This window comes from Cynocephalus volans, chromosome 6, assembly GCF_027409185.1.
Source record: "Cynocephalus volans isolate mCynVol1 chromosome 6, mCynVol1.pri, whole genome shotgun sequence".
NCBI classification, from domain to species: Eukaryota; Metazoa; Chordata; class Mammalia; order Dermoptera; family Cynocephalidae; genus Cynocephalus; species Cynocephalus volans.
In genome coordinates, this window is record NC_084465.1 from 94,648,675 (window position 1) to 94,664,404 (window position 15,730).

The following is a 15,730-nucleotide window of genomic DNA, read 5'->3' on the forward strand; positions in this document are numbered from 1 at the left end:
AATGAATGAGGGACAATGAGGCAGCCAGACAACAGCAAATGTGCGAAGCAAATACTACCCCAAGACTGAATGGGACCAGGGAAAGAAATAGTGTTACAGCAGCCCTTTGAGAGCTGGAGGCCTGGAGGAGGGGCTGCCAGTGTGCACTGCAGTCATGGGGAGCCACAGCTGCCTCCAGGGGCACAATGCTGAAGCGGGGAAGGAGCCAGGAAAGAAATGCCCAGCCCCGCTCTCCTCCCACCTTCTGACCTGAGGCTGTTACTCCTCTCTGGAGGAACCCAACCAGATGCCAGAGGGCAATAGAGCATAGGCAACACCGTAGGCAGGATTAAGCATCCAGGACACAGAGCAGGGCAGAGGTGGGCAACATGTGTCTTGGGCAGGAGGAGGTGAGGGGTGGACCAAGAATAATTAGCACAGATGCCTTCCCTGCTTCCCACTCCCACCACAAGCAGAATCCGGCCCTCCACATGCTCAAAAGCTAATGTATTCCATCACACTGTATGACAATTAGGGAGCTCTGTATCTCCCTGGCCAGGCAGTGAGCTTCTGGAGGGCAGGCACACAGTAGGTGCCCAATAAAAGACCGCTTTGTAATGAAGTAGCGATAACCATTAACATATTTTGAAATCTCCCTGCATCTTTATTTCACTCCCCTTATTATCTTAAAGCTAACTGCTTTCTAAATTCAGTTCTTTTCTGATTAATAAAGCCCACTTTCTAAGTCTCATCTTAAAAAAAACATAGCTTCCCACTCTATTGCCACCACTTAATTCAACAAATATTATTTGAGCCCTGTGCCCACGCACTGTACTTTGTGTGATAGAAGATTTAAAGAAGACTAGGGGCTCCATTCTTGGGGGCAAATGTTGTGAGCTGTCTAACTGACAAGTAGCTTCAACTGCTGAAAAGAAATATCTGTGACTGAAAAACCATAAAAGCAAGTTGATTCAGAGGCTCTTTAAATAATGGTAATAACAACCACTATTTTTTGAGCAATTACTCTACAGTAATTGCAACTATATTGGATGCTTTATGTATAGAAGTATTATCTTCGTTAATCTTTACAGTCTTGAGATGTAGTTAGTATTCCCAATTTACAAATGAGGGAATTGGGATCAGAGAGGTTAGGTAGCCTGTCCAATCACACAATGAACAAATAACTGATTGGAATTAGAGTTCAGGTAAATCTGATTCTAGAGTCCATGTTTTTACCCACAACATTTTACTGAAAGACAATTTTTTTAATTAAATTTTCTAATTGTTTAAAATTGATGCCAAAGAAAATTTGATTTCTGAATGTTTATCTTGAATATATCCATCTTGTCTAATCTCTAATAATTTTTAAGTTGATCATCTTGGGCTTTTAGACAATCACATCACCTTTATGATTTATACTGATAATTTTACCCTCTACTTCCAAATGGTACATTGTTGTTCAGTTTCTTACTTTTTAAATTGAAACATAATTGATTGTACATATTTGTGGGGTTCAGAGTTGACTATCAGTATTTGTGTACAGTATGTGTGATCAAATTAGGATAGTTGGCATATTCATCATTACAAAACATACTTAATCTTTGTGTCCATTAACCAATTTCTCCCAAACCCCCCTACCCCTTCCCCCCTCTAATAACCACAGTTCTGTTCTCTCCTTGTGGAAGTTCAATGTATTATTTTGTTTGTTGTTTCTTTGTTTCTCTGAAAGACAGTATTTTACAGTAGAGAAGACACCTCATGAATGAAATACATGAATGAAAAATAGATTCCACTTTTTTCAAAAAGTGTGAAATAGTAGTATAGATTCAACCCTCTACCTGCTCTTGCGGTGTGATCCAATAACAAGTGCAGCAGAGTGGGAGACCAGAAACCTGAGTTTGAATGAGCTTGTGGAGAAAACTAAAAATCCTTGGCCTTAGCAACTAGCTACCTAGTTCCACAGTGCCCTCTGGTGGTCAGTTGATGTCATGCATGATTTTTCTTAAATTCAAGAATGAAATGTCTAATAATCAAAGATTCAGTTAGGTCACCCTTGGACAAAGTAGATTAAGTCTATTTTCTGGCCATCCTCTATTCCAGCCTCTTGCCTACTAACCTCACAGTCCTTGTGACTGTAGTGAACAAAGCAGGAATTTTGGCATCAGGCTGACCTGAGATCAAGTACCAGCTCCACCTCTAACAGAGACGTCAGCCAGGGGACCTGCTGTCTTCCAACAGCGAGTCTCATAAAGCACCAGGACCCTGCTGGAGCTCCCAAACTTCTGCTTCTAATCTTCCCAGTTAACAGCCAGAAGCCAAATTTTGTCATTGCACTGAGGGTCTATCAACCACGCCATTGTGTCACTTGAGGTGTTAGTGGTAGCTCAGACTGTAGTCTCTGGCCCAACAGTGTAATAGGATGTTTCCCTTGTAACCAGGACTTTGCATGTCATGAACCACTTGAGGCTGTTTTTCTTCCAGAAGACAGCAACTGTTCGAGATAGTATAACAGAAAAGCACTTTGAAAGACATCCATGACCTGTCCTGTATCAGCATTGAATAGTGGTTTGAGGGTCGGGGGATCTTGTAGGACTGCCTGGAGGAAATGACACTCAAGCCTAGTCTTGAGTAAAAGTAAACCAAGTGAACAAAACAGAAGTCTGGAGACGAGGCTACTCCCACAGAGGTCCAACATGAGCAAAGCCAAAGGCCCACAGAGGGAAAGAGCCAGTGTTACAAAGTCTGTGGTGCTGCAGCAGGACTGAGATGTGGTTGACATGGCCAACAGGTGCCCCTCATGGTGTCATGTTAAGGAATTTGGGCTTTCACTGTGTAAAGGGTAAGTTACTGGGGGGGTTGAAAGTCAACACATGAGATGACCATATTCTGAATTTTAGATGAAGCATTCAAATGCTCTGATGGCTGTGGAAGACAGACACAGTGGGGTGAGATAAGAGGCAGTCAGGAAGACGGAGGAGGTGTTGTATTAGTACAGCAGAGTCTTGGGGGCTACTGGAGTCTTGAGGGAGGCAATAATTAACATCCTTCTTCCACGATTGAGTTCTGAACCAACTGAGAAAAAGGCAAAATAGTAAACAGACAGTGGTCATTTTTCTACCTACATAAGCTAGGTGGATGGTGTAGCTTGTACTTATGGACAGCAGTTAACTTCTTTGTATAGAACTCCAGGATTATTCAGATTTACCCACCAAACCACAGGCATTGCTGGAGCACTCCAGACTTCTTCATGTAGGGGCAGACACCTACAAAACTTACAGCAAAGAGCAGAGCAGAACACAAGCTCCCTGCAAGCAACTCAATCCCAAGAGGGAAAAGGCATTCAGGCAAGCATGCCCAGTTTCCCTCCCCCAAATTTAGTCACATAAGTCACTTCATGTCTCCTGGGACAGAGGAAATAAAGGCACAGAGAGAGGCCAGATGTGATACACTAATTAATCTTCTTCCACGTAGAAGAAAACAGTGGAATTAGAAAAGAAGCATTCCTCGCTTATATTTCCCATCTTTTTGGTTTTTTCACCCACTGGGTTTAACCATTAAAGCCATAGAGAACCAAAATGCAGTCTATCATGAAGTCACTCCCAAACGCAGCTACTGTTCCTTGGTTATCTTCTTGGGATCACTGGAAGCAGTTCATATTTTGCCCCAAAAGTCTGGAAAAACTCCTGAAAGGAGTTACAATAATATATTAATTAAGGCAACTTCAAGTCTTCTGTAATTCCAAGTCTGAAAATTCACTCCATTTCCCACCCCTAAGTATGCCCAACCACATGGTCTAACCTGGCATTAAGACCCAATAATAAAATACCAGCAACGTTGAGATGCCCAAACCTAAACACAATCTCTTCCCATTATCAAATATGCAGGGAGAATTTAAAAAATTAAGTCTCCTTGCCAATTGAAATCCAAAAATGTGAAACTCCAATAGGATTAAAATCTAAAACTAAATTCCCTAATCTTTGTGAGATAAAAGTCCAACATTCTTAACTTAAAAGTGAAAAACAATCTTCCCCAAATTCTTATTCTGCTCAGTCTTAACTAGGGGGCAGGGGGTTGATGCTTGATCAAGTTAGGGTCCTTTCAGCAGACACAGTCTAGGCTGTCACTCATGAAAAGTAATGCTTTTTAGGGCTTCGGAAGTTACATTAGATATGCTTCAGATATGTCTTGCTTTCTTTAAAAATTGAGATATAATTCATGTACCATAAAATTCTTCCTTTTAAAGTGTACAATTCAGTGGCTTTTAGTATATTCAAAAAGTTGTGCAAACATCACCACTATCTAATTCCAGGACTTTTTCATCACCTCAAAAAGAAACTCCATACCCATTAGCAGCCACTTCTCATTCCCCATCCAGCCTCTGACAACCACTAATATACTTTCTGTTTCTATGCATTTTCCTGTTCTGGAAATTTCATATAAATGAAATAATACGTGGTCTTTTGTGTTGGGCTCCTTCCACTTAGCATAATGTTCTCAAGATTCATCTATGTGTGGTACATATAAGTACTTCATTCCTTCTTACAGCTGAATAATACTCCACAGCATGTATATATATATGTATATATACCACATTTTATTTATTCATCCATCCATTGACAGACATTTGGGTTGTTTCCACTTTGGGGCCATTATGAATAATGCTGCTGTGAACATTCATGTTCAAGTTTTTGTGTGAACACATTTGTAGTTCTCTTGGGTATAAACTGAGGAGTGGAATTGCTGGATTATATGGTAACTCTATATTTAATTTTTTGAGGAATTGTAAAATTCTTTTCCACACTGGATGCATCATTTTACATTCCCATCAGCAATGGGATTCCAATTTCTTCATATCCTTTCCAACACTCGTTATTTTCCTTTTGTTTTTTATCACAGCCATCATTTAGGGGTGTGAAGTGGCATCTCACTGTGGTTTTGATCTGCAGTTCCCTGATGGCTAATGATTTGAGCATCTTTTCATGTTCTTATTAGCCATTTGTATATCTTCTTTGGAAAAATTTCTATTCAGATCCTTTACTCATTTTTGATTGCGGTTTTTACTACTGAATTATAAGAGTTCTTTACATATTCTAGCTATGAGTCCTTTATCACCTATATGATATGCAAATATTTTCTCCCATTGTATGGGTTATCTTTTGATCTTCTTGACAGTGCTCCTTGAAGCACATCAAGTTTTTAGTTTTGATGAAGTCCAACTTATTTCTTTTGTTGCTCATGCTTTGCCTCACTTTTTTTTGTTGTTGTTGTTGGGGCATGGAAGGGTGGTCGCTGGCCAGCACGGAGATCAAACCCTGGACCCTGGTGTTATCAGCACCACACTCTAACCAACTGAGCTAACCAGCCAGCCCTGCCTCGCTTTTTAATGGGACCGAAGAGTTAACTGGATACACAAGGTTATTATCAGCCCCACACCATATATAGAAAACAAGGCAATCCCCAGCCCCCAGCCCCAGAGGTTCTCCCAGGTAAAATTATGTCGTTATAATCCAAAACTGACCATTGCCAAAGACCACAGCTGAGACTCAGAAGTAGCTGAGTGCAGGAAGTTTATGCCCTGCCAGAATGCCTGTCAGTCTCTGTCAATGTCCGGAATCCATGACCAGAGAATTTCAACTGGATTGCTTACTTAATTTAGTTGGTTACTTTATGACATAGTTTGGATATGTTATCCCCCCAAAGCTGCCAAAATCTGATCCCCAATGTGGCAATGTTGGGAGCTGTTTGGATCATCGGTAGATTATATTAATGCCCTGGGGGAGGAGGGGTAGTGAGTGAGTTCTCCTCTATTAGTTCCCGTAAGAGCTGGTTGTTTAAAGGACCCTGGCACCTCTCTCTCTCAATCTCTCTCTCTCTCTCTCTCTCTCTTCCTCTCACCATGTGAACTCCTTGCACCCACTGGCTGTCCTGCCGTTTTCCACCATGAGTAGAAGCAGCCTGAGGCACGTACCAGATGCAGCTGTCCCAGAATTGTGAGCCAAATAAACCTTTTCTTTACAAATTACCCAGTTTCGGGTTTTCTGTTAGAGCAACGCAAAAACAGACTAATATACCTTAAGAGGCTAATTGTGGCACTATATTGACCATATCTGGGGGAAAGTCCATATGTGAAAACAATCTCCTGTTTCTCAGCAAATGGCATATGCAATAACAGTGCCTTCTTGCAGAGATGAGAAATTTGCACAGCGGCAGACTGAATCACCAGTCTTATTTGAGACAGCCTTTCTTTCTCATCCAATACATTTTAAACTTCTCAATATCCATGTCCCTTCAGAAATGAATTTGAGTTTGGGGCATCCTGGTGCTGCCTGAGGTGGGCTCTGCCTGCTGACATGGTCACAACACTCAGGAGCAGGCACATTAGTCCTGTGCCACAGTGGCTGCTTTCATTACTCACGAAGTGGCTTAACCCTGGGCAACCTCCTGCCTAGCAAGATCTCTTCCCTTTCCACATTCATTTCAACTGAAGAATTACACCCAGCAGATTCCTGAACAGAAACTGCTGCTAAAAATTCTGAAGGTTAGACTCTTAGGGGCCTAATGAGGACCAAAACCTCTGTCAGAAACCCCTAGGGATCCTGCTCTGGTTGTTCAGGCCCAGAGTAGTCTTTATTTCTCCTCCAGCTGTTTCTGCAGCAGTGGGCTATGCCACTATGTTTCATTTTCTTTCCTTTCCCTCCATTGCTGTTCTACTTCTCTCATTAAGACTCAGCATTTCTAACTGCTTTTTAAATGGATTTCTTGTCCTCTCTACCACACGTTGGTCTAGTACTATTGATGGAAGATGTGTTTATTTTTTAAAACATTTTTATTATAAAAATTTTCAAACCTAAATAAAACTAAAGAGTAATCAACACCCTTAAAACTACTACCTAGATTCAACAAATGTTAATATTTTACCATACTTGCCTTGCCATCTATTTATCTATCTATATATTGCTCAACTAACTTAAAATAAATGACATATATCATGACCCTTCTCTGCTAAACACTTTAGTACGCAAAGTAAAAATAATGACATTATCCAAAAATATTATCCATAATAATCAGAAAATTATCACAGCTAACATTATCAATAACTGCCTAACATCTAATATATTGTAAATATTAAAATTTCCCCAATTTTTCTCCAAAATCTTTTCAGCTGGTTTGTGCAAACCAGACACCAGTCAAAGACCACCCATTGCAGTTGGTTCTGTAGAAGACAGTCCCCACTGCCACTTTTTTTTCTGTGACATTTATTTAAGAAACCAGGTCAACTGCCTTGTACACTGCACATTCTGGATTTGCCTGTTACATCATAGTGTAATTAAACTTATTCCTGTCCTCTACATAACTGGAGGTTAGATCTTCAACCTTCATGAATATCAGCATAAACATTTTAGCAAGAGTATTTCACAGGTGATGCTGTGCACATATCACATCACATGGTGCAATGTCACAGGCACATGTCTGGTGCAACCGTTATTAGTGATGCTATTTGACCATTGTGCTATAAAGGAGACAGCAAGATCTCTCAGTTGTAAAGTGGTGTTCCCCTTTCTGACTATAAGTAAAGTAGAGGGTGATATTCTTTTATGAGAATATCCAGCTCTCCACCAACCTCGTTGATGGTTTTACCAGCCACTGATAAGCCATGCCTAAGTCAATTTTTTTATTAATAGTTGCAAAATAGTGATTCTCTAATTCTATTAGTCCTTCTACATTTATTAACTTTCTTTTATTTTTCAAAAAAGTCTTCCCTTCTCAACAGGTGCTGCTTGGTTACTCTGAAATACAGTTCCCACTGAAAAGGCAGACAAATGCTCTTCTTTAATTACCAGTTTTAAGAGTAAGGAAGTGGTATGATAGCTCCTCCGATGTTGGGAAAGGAGGATTTTTTTTTTTTTCCTTTTGGCTTTCTCTTTAATTCAGTTATCTATTATTATATAGCAAATCACTTAAAAACTCAGTGACATAGAATTATAAGTATTTATAATTGCTCATGTGGTTTGGGGTCAGATGATCATCCTTGTTGATTTGGGCCAAGCATGGCCAATCTTGGTTGGGCTCACTCCTGTGTCTGTGATCAGCCCGTGGGTTAGTCAGAGGCTAGCTGCTCTAGAATGGCCTCACTTAAATACCTGGCAAATGGCTAACTGGTGGGTAGGACTACATTCCTCTCATCAACCAGAAAGCTAGCCCCGGTTTCTTTAAACAGTGGTAGTAAGGTTCTGAGAAGAAAGGAAAGAGCCTTGTACAGGCTGATACATCACTTCTGCCATATTCTACTGCTCAAAGCAAATCATAGAGCCAGCCCATACTTAAGGGGTAGGTAAATAGAAGCCACCTCTTAATAGAAGCTGCAAAGTCACATGAAATGACACGGATATTGAAAGGGATAAAGATGGCCACTTTTGCTATCTATGCACCATACTTTTTTAAGTGTAATTACAGAATCATGAATTTTTACATATTCAAAATATTTCAAATAATTAGTCATTATTCTTTTTGCAACTTAGAAATGGCCCCCTTCAAGTAGTTTCCTCTGTCTCATCTCCATTAGTCTTTGAATAGTACCTTGCTTTCTGATATTACTTAGTTATTAAGCAATAATTAATTACTAAATAATTCTGGTAAGAAACATTGAATACAGAACTGGTGGGTTAAAATGCCATGAGGAACCATATATTTACATGGTCTTGGATAGTTGCTACTACACCCACATCAGCCTACACTCAACGGTAGTGGTTCTCTAGCTTTGGTAAGAAACTGAATTACCTGGGGAACTTGGTAGAAATACAAAGGCCCAAGGCCCTACCCTACTTCAACAAGCCTGGGCCTCTATGTTGTTTTGTAGCTCTCCAAGTGATTCTAATACTGTACCAGTTTTCAAGCCAGCATTTGAGGAAAACCTGCCCAGTCGCCAGTGTTGGTGTATCTTCTACCTTTTCTGTTGTCTCACTTTTGCTGAAGTTTCACCTCTGCTTAAGGGCCCAGCACATGCAGCCCTGTCTCTACAGAAATGAACCCATATAAAAAGAGCCACTCACCAGCAACCTGCCAGACTGAAAAGCATACATGGTTAGCACCTAATACAACACCCTTTGAGATTAAAACCACCCATCTTGCCCTGCTGGAACCCTCAATCACAGTATTCTCCCCCCAGTCTTTACCCATGTAGATCCAATGTTCCTGGCCCATAAACCAAATATTAGAGAATTTTGGCGGGTCCAATAAATATTACCCCTATTATTTAGAAGACTAGTTCTCAACCAGGGGTGGTTATTTTGCCCTCAGAGTACATTTGGCAATATCTGGAGACATTTTTGTCACAACTGGGGGAGGAGGGAGAGAAGAGAGGATTCTACTAGCATCTAGTGAGTAGAGGCCAGGGGTGCTGCTAAACATCCTACAATGCACAGCACAGCCCACACATCCAAGAATTATCCAGACAAAAATGTCAATATTGTCAAGGTTGAGAAACCCAAATTTAACATAGTACCCCTTCTAAATGAATTGCAGAGAAGACAAAAGTGCAAGCAGATGGGATTCATACCATCATACATATTACTATTAAAGACTAGATTAGGAGATAATTTATCTGCAGGCAAATGAACTTCCTATTACTGAAACCCAGAAGTAGACTCATCCATGCAGACACAGACTAGGTAAATATATGCCTCTCCAAGTGAAGTCAGGCCCCTATAAAACTCATAGCATGCTGGAGCTAAGGACATGTGCTACCAGTTAGCATACTGGCTCTTGAGAACCAACTACTAAAACTTTGAGAAGTTTACAAGCCAGTTAAGACCTTGGCAGCGTAAAATCAGCCATGGTAGTAGTATTTTCTACTACTAAATACTACCAATTTATAGTATTTTTTTATTTACATCAAAATACTACAAATCAGTGCTTTGTTTCTTCGGAAAAATAAAGTAGGATTCTTTTATCATGTAGAAACAATAAAATTCCAGATGGATTCAAGATTTAAATGAAACAATATAAACTACCCAAAGAAAAATATAATCAGAGCAAAGAATTTCTCTCTAACCCATGTGGACCTAAAACACAAACCACAGAGACCAGGTCAACACATAACTACATAAAAATACATTATTTATGTCCAAAAATACCACTAAAAGGCAAACTAGAAACTGGGGAAATTATTTACAAAATACATGACTAAGAGTAACCTATCAAGAATTCTTACAAATTAGAAAGAAAACATCTCAATGGCAAAAGTCTCAGATAAGTAACTCACAAAATACAAGAGTTCAAAATTAATAAAGAAAACTTAAACATACCAGGTTTTGCCTGTCACAATTGGCAAAAAGGGGAGAAGGTAGAATATAGCTACTGCTGAGAACATACAGGTACGATGAAAAACTACTGTCGAAAGTGTAGGTCAGTAAAAACTTTTTGTTGGCAACACGACAGTATGCACCCTTTGATCTTACACATTTATGAATTTATTCTAGGAAAAATAAGTGTATAAAGCTTTAGTCAGACTACTTTGGCCAATAAGAATGGGCTCAATAATTTATAGTAAATCCATTTAATGAAATACTATACACACATTAATGTTGTTGAAATATTTGACGCGTGAAGATATTCACCATTTAAATTTAAAAAGGACTTAAGGCTGAAAACAGTACATTCAGAAAAAGCATTTTGTAAAAGTATGTGCTGAGAATGTACTGAGAAAATATGAGAGGATATACAACGAAGTGTGATCAATATTTTCCTTTTGGCTTACCCACATTTTTACAATGTACATATGGTCTTCAAAAAGTTCATAGGATTCATATTATCTTTTAATTCAATTTTTCCACCTTTTTAAAAAAAATTTTTTTGTGGCTGGCCAGTAGGGGATCCTATCCCTTGACCTTGGTGTTATAAAACTACGCTCTAACCAACTGTAGTGGATTGAATTATGTCCCCCCAAAACTCCCTGAAGCTTGACTTGTGTCCCCCAGGTTTTATGTATTAGAAACTTAGCCCCCACTGTGACTGTTAAGAGGGTGGAAAATCCTATTATGGTAATTGGAAGGTGGAGGCTTGAAGAGGTGATTGGATTGTAGGACTATGCAGTAGTGAATGGATTAAAAATGGTGGCCAGGGGCATGGTCCTGCGGGCTTTAAAAGAAGAGGAGAGTCTGTCACTCTCTCTTTCTTGCTCTCTCTGCTTCCACCATCTTGCAATGTGAGAACCCTGGGTCACTGTCACCACCACCAGATGGACTTTGGACTTCCCAGCCTCAGAAACTATAAGCGACAAATTTTGTTTTTATAAATTACCCAGTTTCAGGTATTTTGTTATAAGCAACAAAAACAGACTAATACACCAACTAAGCTAAACCAGCCAGCCATTTTTCCACAAAATTTTTGAACTATCCTCATATATTAGCTGTGTATTTTGTTTCTTTGTTTTTAATAGGAGTTAATGAAACTTGAGTTCAGTAGAAAAATCTTCATTACAAAACATTACAGTTTGAACTGAATTTTCTAAGTAATCATTTCAGGTTTTTTACATGTATCTGTTCAAAATCAGAGTTTGTCATTTTGTTTGGAAGAATTTTTGTTTGAAAATCAAATGGTCATGTAAATGAGGACGCACATAGGCACTAAAATGACATGAAAACAAGTAGCAAAGTAACTACAAACTTTGTCCCACTGGCTATTGCAGTGTAATAAATAAAATGACACTTAACCAAAAACACCTTTATTTTAATCTTCAAAGAAGAAACTCTTTTCTTCTTTTTCCAATATAATCATGATTAACTTAGAAAAATGGGCATACATCTTCAAAGCATTTCCCTTTAACGGGAAACTTAGTTTTACAAGATCTACAACATTAAACGGTAAAAAAAAAAAAAAAAAAAAATTCTATTTTGTTGCCATTATAAGACAAAACAGAATCTAGCATAAGTCAAGGAATCCCATTCATACTTCAGGTCCTTCTCCTCCAGGAACCAGCTGCAAAAGGGGGAAAGAGTTTATTAATAACACCATCACCACATCATCTGAAAACCCCTACTAAGTTCCCCTCACTGAACAAAGCCATCTTTCCCCCTTTCCCCTCCCTCACATTCCCATTTTCTCCAGATCGTCAATTTCGTTTACAAATTCCCAACATCATTAATTAATACTTAATCTCTCAACAATAACCAGACAAAATAAAAGATTAAAAAGCCCAAGAAACTAATGTTTAAGTCCAATGCCTCTTCAGTAGCTCAGCTTTACAGTCTTGACCACGAATCTCTTTCCCATCTTAAGCACCAACGGGCGTAAGCATTTAGTCAAACAGCATTCCAAGTTAGTTCTATAATACCTGCCCCACAAAAATGGGCTAGCATTTCAATAAAACAGCTTTAATGTGTCTTACCATTGTTATATTATTTCCATTTAGCAAAATCTGATCTAATTTAGTAATCCTTCTTCCTTCTGGTGTGATTTCACTACATGAGTAGATAAAAGAGTTAGAATAAACAGTGGTAATCAAAGTCAACATTTTGGAAATACTTTCCCACCCTAAAAAGGTTATTCTTGTATACAAATAAATGTGAAATCAGGCAATTATATCAATAATTTTCAGAGACAAAGGTTATCCACTGAGTCGTGTACATTCTTCATCAAGGGCAACCAAGTTGACTGACTGATTTAATATCCACATCCACTAGACTGATTCTTCATAAAAAGAACCTAAAACTTGCCAAGGATATCAAATATGAAATGAAATGTTTAGCAGCCTCATTCTTTTTCTTACTATTGATTCCTATCCATTAAACCAATCTGTTGTCAATTAAATTTTGAAAACAGAGATACTGGTTGTAATCTTTACAATTAATGTAAGTGAGCCATTTACATTTTATGTTATACATTTAATTGCTTTTATTATCAGTTCTTCAATTTGACTGAGCCCTAAAATTCCTGGATGTTTTGGGTTTTTTTCACTTTAAAGCTTTGTCTCCACTAATTTCCCAGAAATTTAGTAACAATTACATTAAGGTAATACCTTCTGATCCAATTTTACAAGCAACAATAGATAAAATTTCTATCTTTAAGGTAGTTCTAACAGGTAATGTTTTCTTGTAAATCATTTCACTGACTCAGTAGTATTAACACCACCTTTAAATAAAGAGAGAGAGATTCCACCCAATCCTTTAATTTTTAACACTACTCACAACTCAGTAACATCTTCCAGTACCATATCTGAAATTTGGTGTTAAGAAAATAAACGTACCATAATAAATTTATTCTGGCTTCTGCATTGCTCAGTTTTAATTATAGCGTTTAACACAATGGCCCAAGTTGAAAATGCTTGTTGTTGGCAGGAATTTAATCTTCCAGTATATATAGCTCTTAAAATGCTATCACAGGTTCCCTGAGAATAAACTGCTTTTTATTATAATAATCAGAAATATACTGATTACCTATTTCTTATTTACGTTATTGAAAACATAAGAAAACCTATGCCACCACCACCTTTTAAAAGGATACTGACAAAGTCATCAAACCCTAGAAGTGTACCAACAATTTCCTTATCACTCTTCATCACAATGTGAATTCTTGATCCTATACATTTGTCCACAAGTTCTGTGAAGGGAAAAAGATTATTTTACCCATTCATTATTTCAACAAATATTTGAGCGCCAGGACTGGCACTCATTACTTACATACGATGAAAGATAAACCAGGAAAAATATTCATTCAACAGCTTTAGGTCTTATAATACAAATCTCTGTTCTATCATTACTTTTACAGAAAAGTTTTCCTTGATCTCCACTTACCTTTTCTTTGTAGCAATTTATCACGATTGTGGTTTTATACTTACTTTAGATTATTTGGTTAATGGATGAACACACACACAAACCCCCAGGGTCTAAGTTCCATGAGGGCAGAAACCGTGGTTATTTTTACTCATCACTGTATTTCCAATGCACAGTGTCTACATATACTGGACATTCCAAGAGTCTGTCGAATGACGGAATGAAAACTTTTAATCACGGCCACATTTACTAACAACCATTCCTCACCAGCTACAAAATATTGGAGAGAGGCATAATTATCTTCACCGGAGACTCTTTCCTGTCACTACCTCCCTCACCCAACGAAGTCTATCCTCCGTGCTCTATCCTCTAAGAACAGCTTGAACATCTCTTTTGCCAGCCTGGTGTTATTCGGCATGATGTTTACTTGTCCAGTGTTCTCTCCTTCACTGGCTTGTGACCTATTTGAAGGCAATGGCTGTGGTTTAACTGTTGAATAGAGCCCACACGGTGTCTGGCGTATTGATGCTCAATAACTGTTTGTTGAATAAATGACAAACAGCTAGTTTCCAGATTCCTCTTTTTTTTTTTTTTTTTTTGTCTTTTTTGTGACCGGCCGCACCGCGCTCAGCCAGTGAGCGCACCGGCCATTCCTATATAGGATCCGAACCCGCGGGCGGAGCGTCGCTGCGCTCCCAGCGCCGCACTCTCCCGAGTGCGCCACGGGGGTCGGCCCCAGATTCCTCTTTTGAGGCACATTCCAGACTGAAGAGCTATTCTCAATAATCAAGCAGATACACAGCAGGGTCTATCTAATCTGGGAATCTTTAATGCCAGGTTGAGAAGCGAGACACTGTAGATACGAGCGCACAACAGCAGCGGCCGACGACGCACTCACTGAGTATGGACGTTCTCCGATGACGGTTTGGTTTGAGGAGTCACAAGTCCTTGCCTCGAGGAAGCCTACCACGCGAAAGGACAGGGACGGCCTAGAGCCACAGAGACTTGGAGCCGAGAGACGAGCCACGGAGAGGGAAGGCACTCGGTCCCATACGTTTCCCCACACTCGACCAGGCGCTGCCTCGGCCGCAGCTCCTCGGCTCCCAGCCCCCAGCCTCAGCCCCCCTGCCCCTGCTCCCCACCTGACCACGATTACCTAGCGGCAGCAGCTGCGACGGGTTGGTAGTGGCGTTAGCTGCCATGGCTACGCCGGAAGTGGCCTGTCGGTCGACGACGGGACGGCGATTTTGAAAGAGCGCGCTTCCGCTTTTTCCCCGCAGCCCGAGTAGGCTCGACCAATCTGAGGCCGAGCGTGCGATCCGGGCTATCCATGTGGGGGTGGTGCCCGCTTGCTGCTTATCCGCGGCAGTGAGACCCCGTGAAATAGTTCCCATCCACCGAAAATTCTGCCATCTCTACGGATACACACTCTGCCTTCGAAGTTGCGGAGAGAGGTTAAAGAGATCTTGCCTAGACGTTGCAAAATGCAGAAAACTTTTGAGTCATCTTATTTTCCCCTAAAAAGTTGCATCTCATCTCAAGCTAGGATCTTTTTTCAGACAAGAATAAATCAATTCGTATTTCCCGCCACCAATTTCACTGTGTTGCAATTTTCGTAAAAAAAAAGTCCAGTGGATTGAAAACCCACAACCAGCATTTTAAAAACATTTTTCTATAGTGGAGACTTAAAATATTTTTCTTTTAATTTTTTAAAACTTTAACTCATCGTTCTTATCTTTTTATATCTAGGAGTCTAATTTATTATAGGCTTTTTTATTCATTATTTCTTCAACAAACAATTATCGTCTAATAGGCAGCCACCAGATACTGCTCTAAATTATATGTTAATGTAATCAGACTTGGAAAAATCATAACGCTTTTGCATTTGTTTTTAAAAGAATGGAAAGCAAACAAATTCTTTGCCTTATTCTATTTTATATTTGCATCCTAGGAATTTAAGGCTAAATAGTCTAAACATGAGA

At 39.4% G+C, this 15,730-nt stretch overlaps 1 protein-coding gene across 2 annotated transcripts; it reads right to left on the reverse strand.

The window, feature by feature from the left end:
• Positions 1–11,702: 11,702 nt before the first annotated feature.
• Positions 11,703–14,977, reverse strand: LSM5 (LSM5 homolog, U6 small nuclear RNA and mRNA degradation associated). 2 transcript variants are annotated; one of them, XM_063100785.1, is made up of 5 exons: positions 14,905–14,977; positions 13,480–13,575; positions 13,164–13,191; positions 12,365–12,437; positions 11,703–11,955 (listed from the first exon to the last, which is right to left on the reverse strand). In XM_063100785.1, exons 1-5 carry the CDS (start codon positions 14,948–14,950, stop codon positions 11,923–11,925), a joined length of 276 nt encoding a protein of 91 aa, XP_062956855.1. In that variant the 5' UTR covers positions 14,951–14,977; the 3' UTR covers positions 11,703–11,922. The 2 variants fall into 2 exon arrangements, with proteins under 2 accessions (XP_062956855.1, XP_062956856.1); XM_063100786.1 differs by lacking the exon at positions 14,905–14,977 and adding an exon at positions 14,647–14,786.
• Positions 14,978–15,730: the final 753 nt, after the last annotated feature.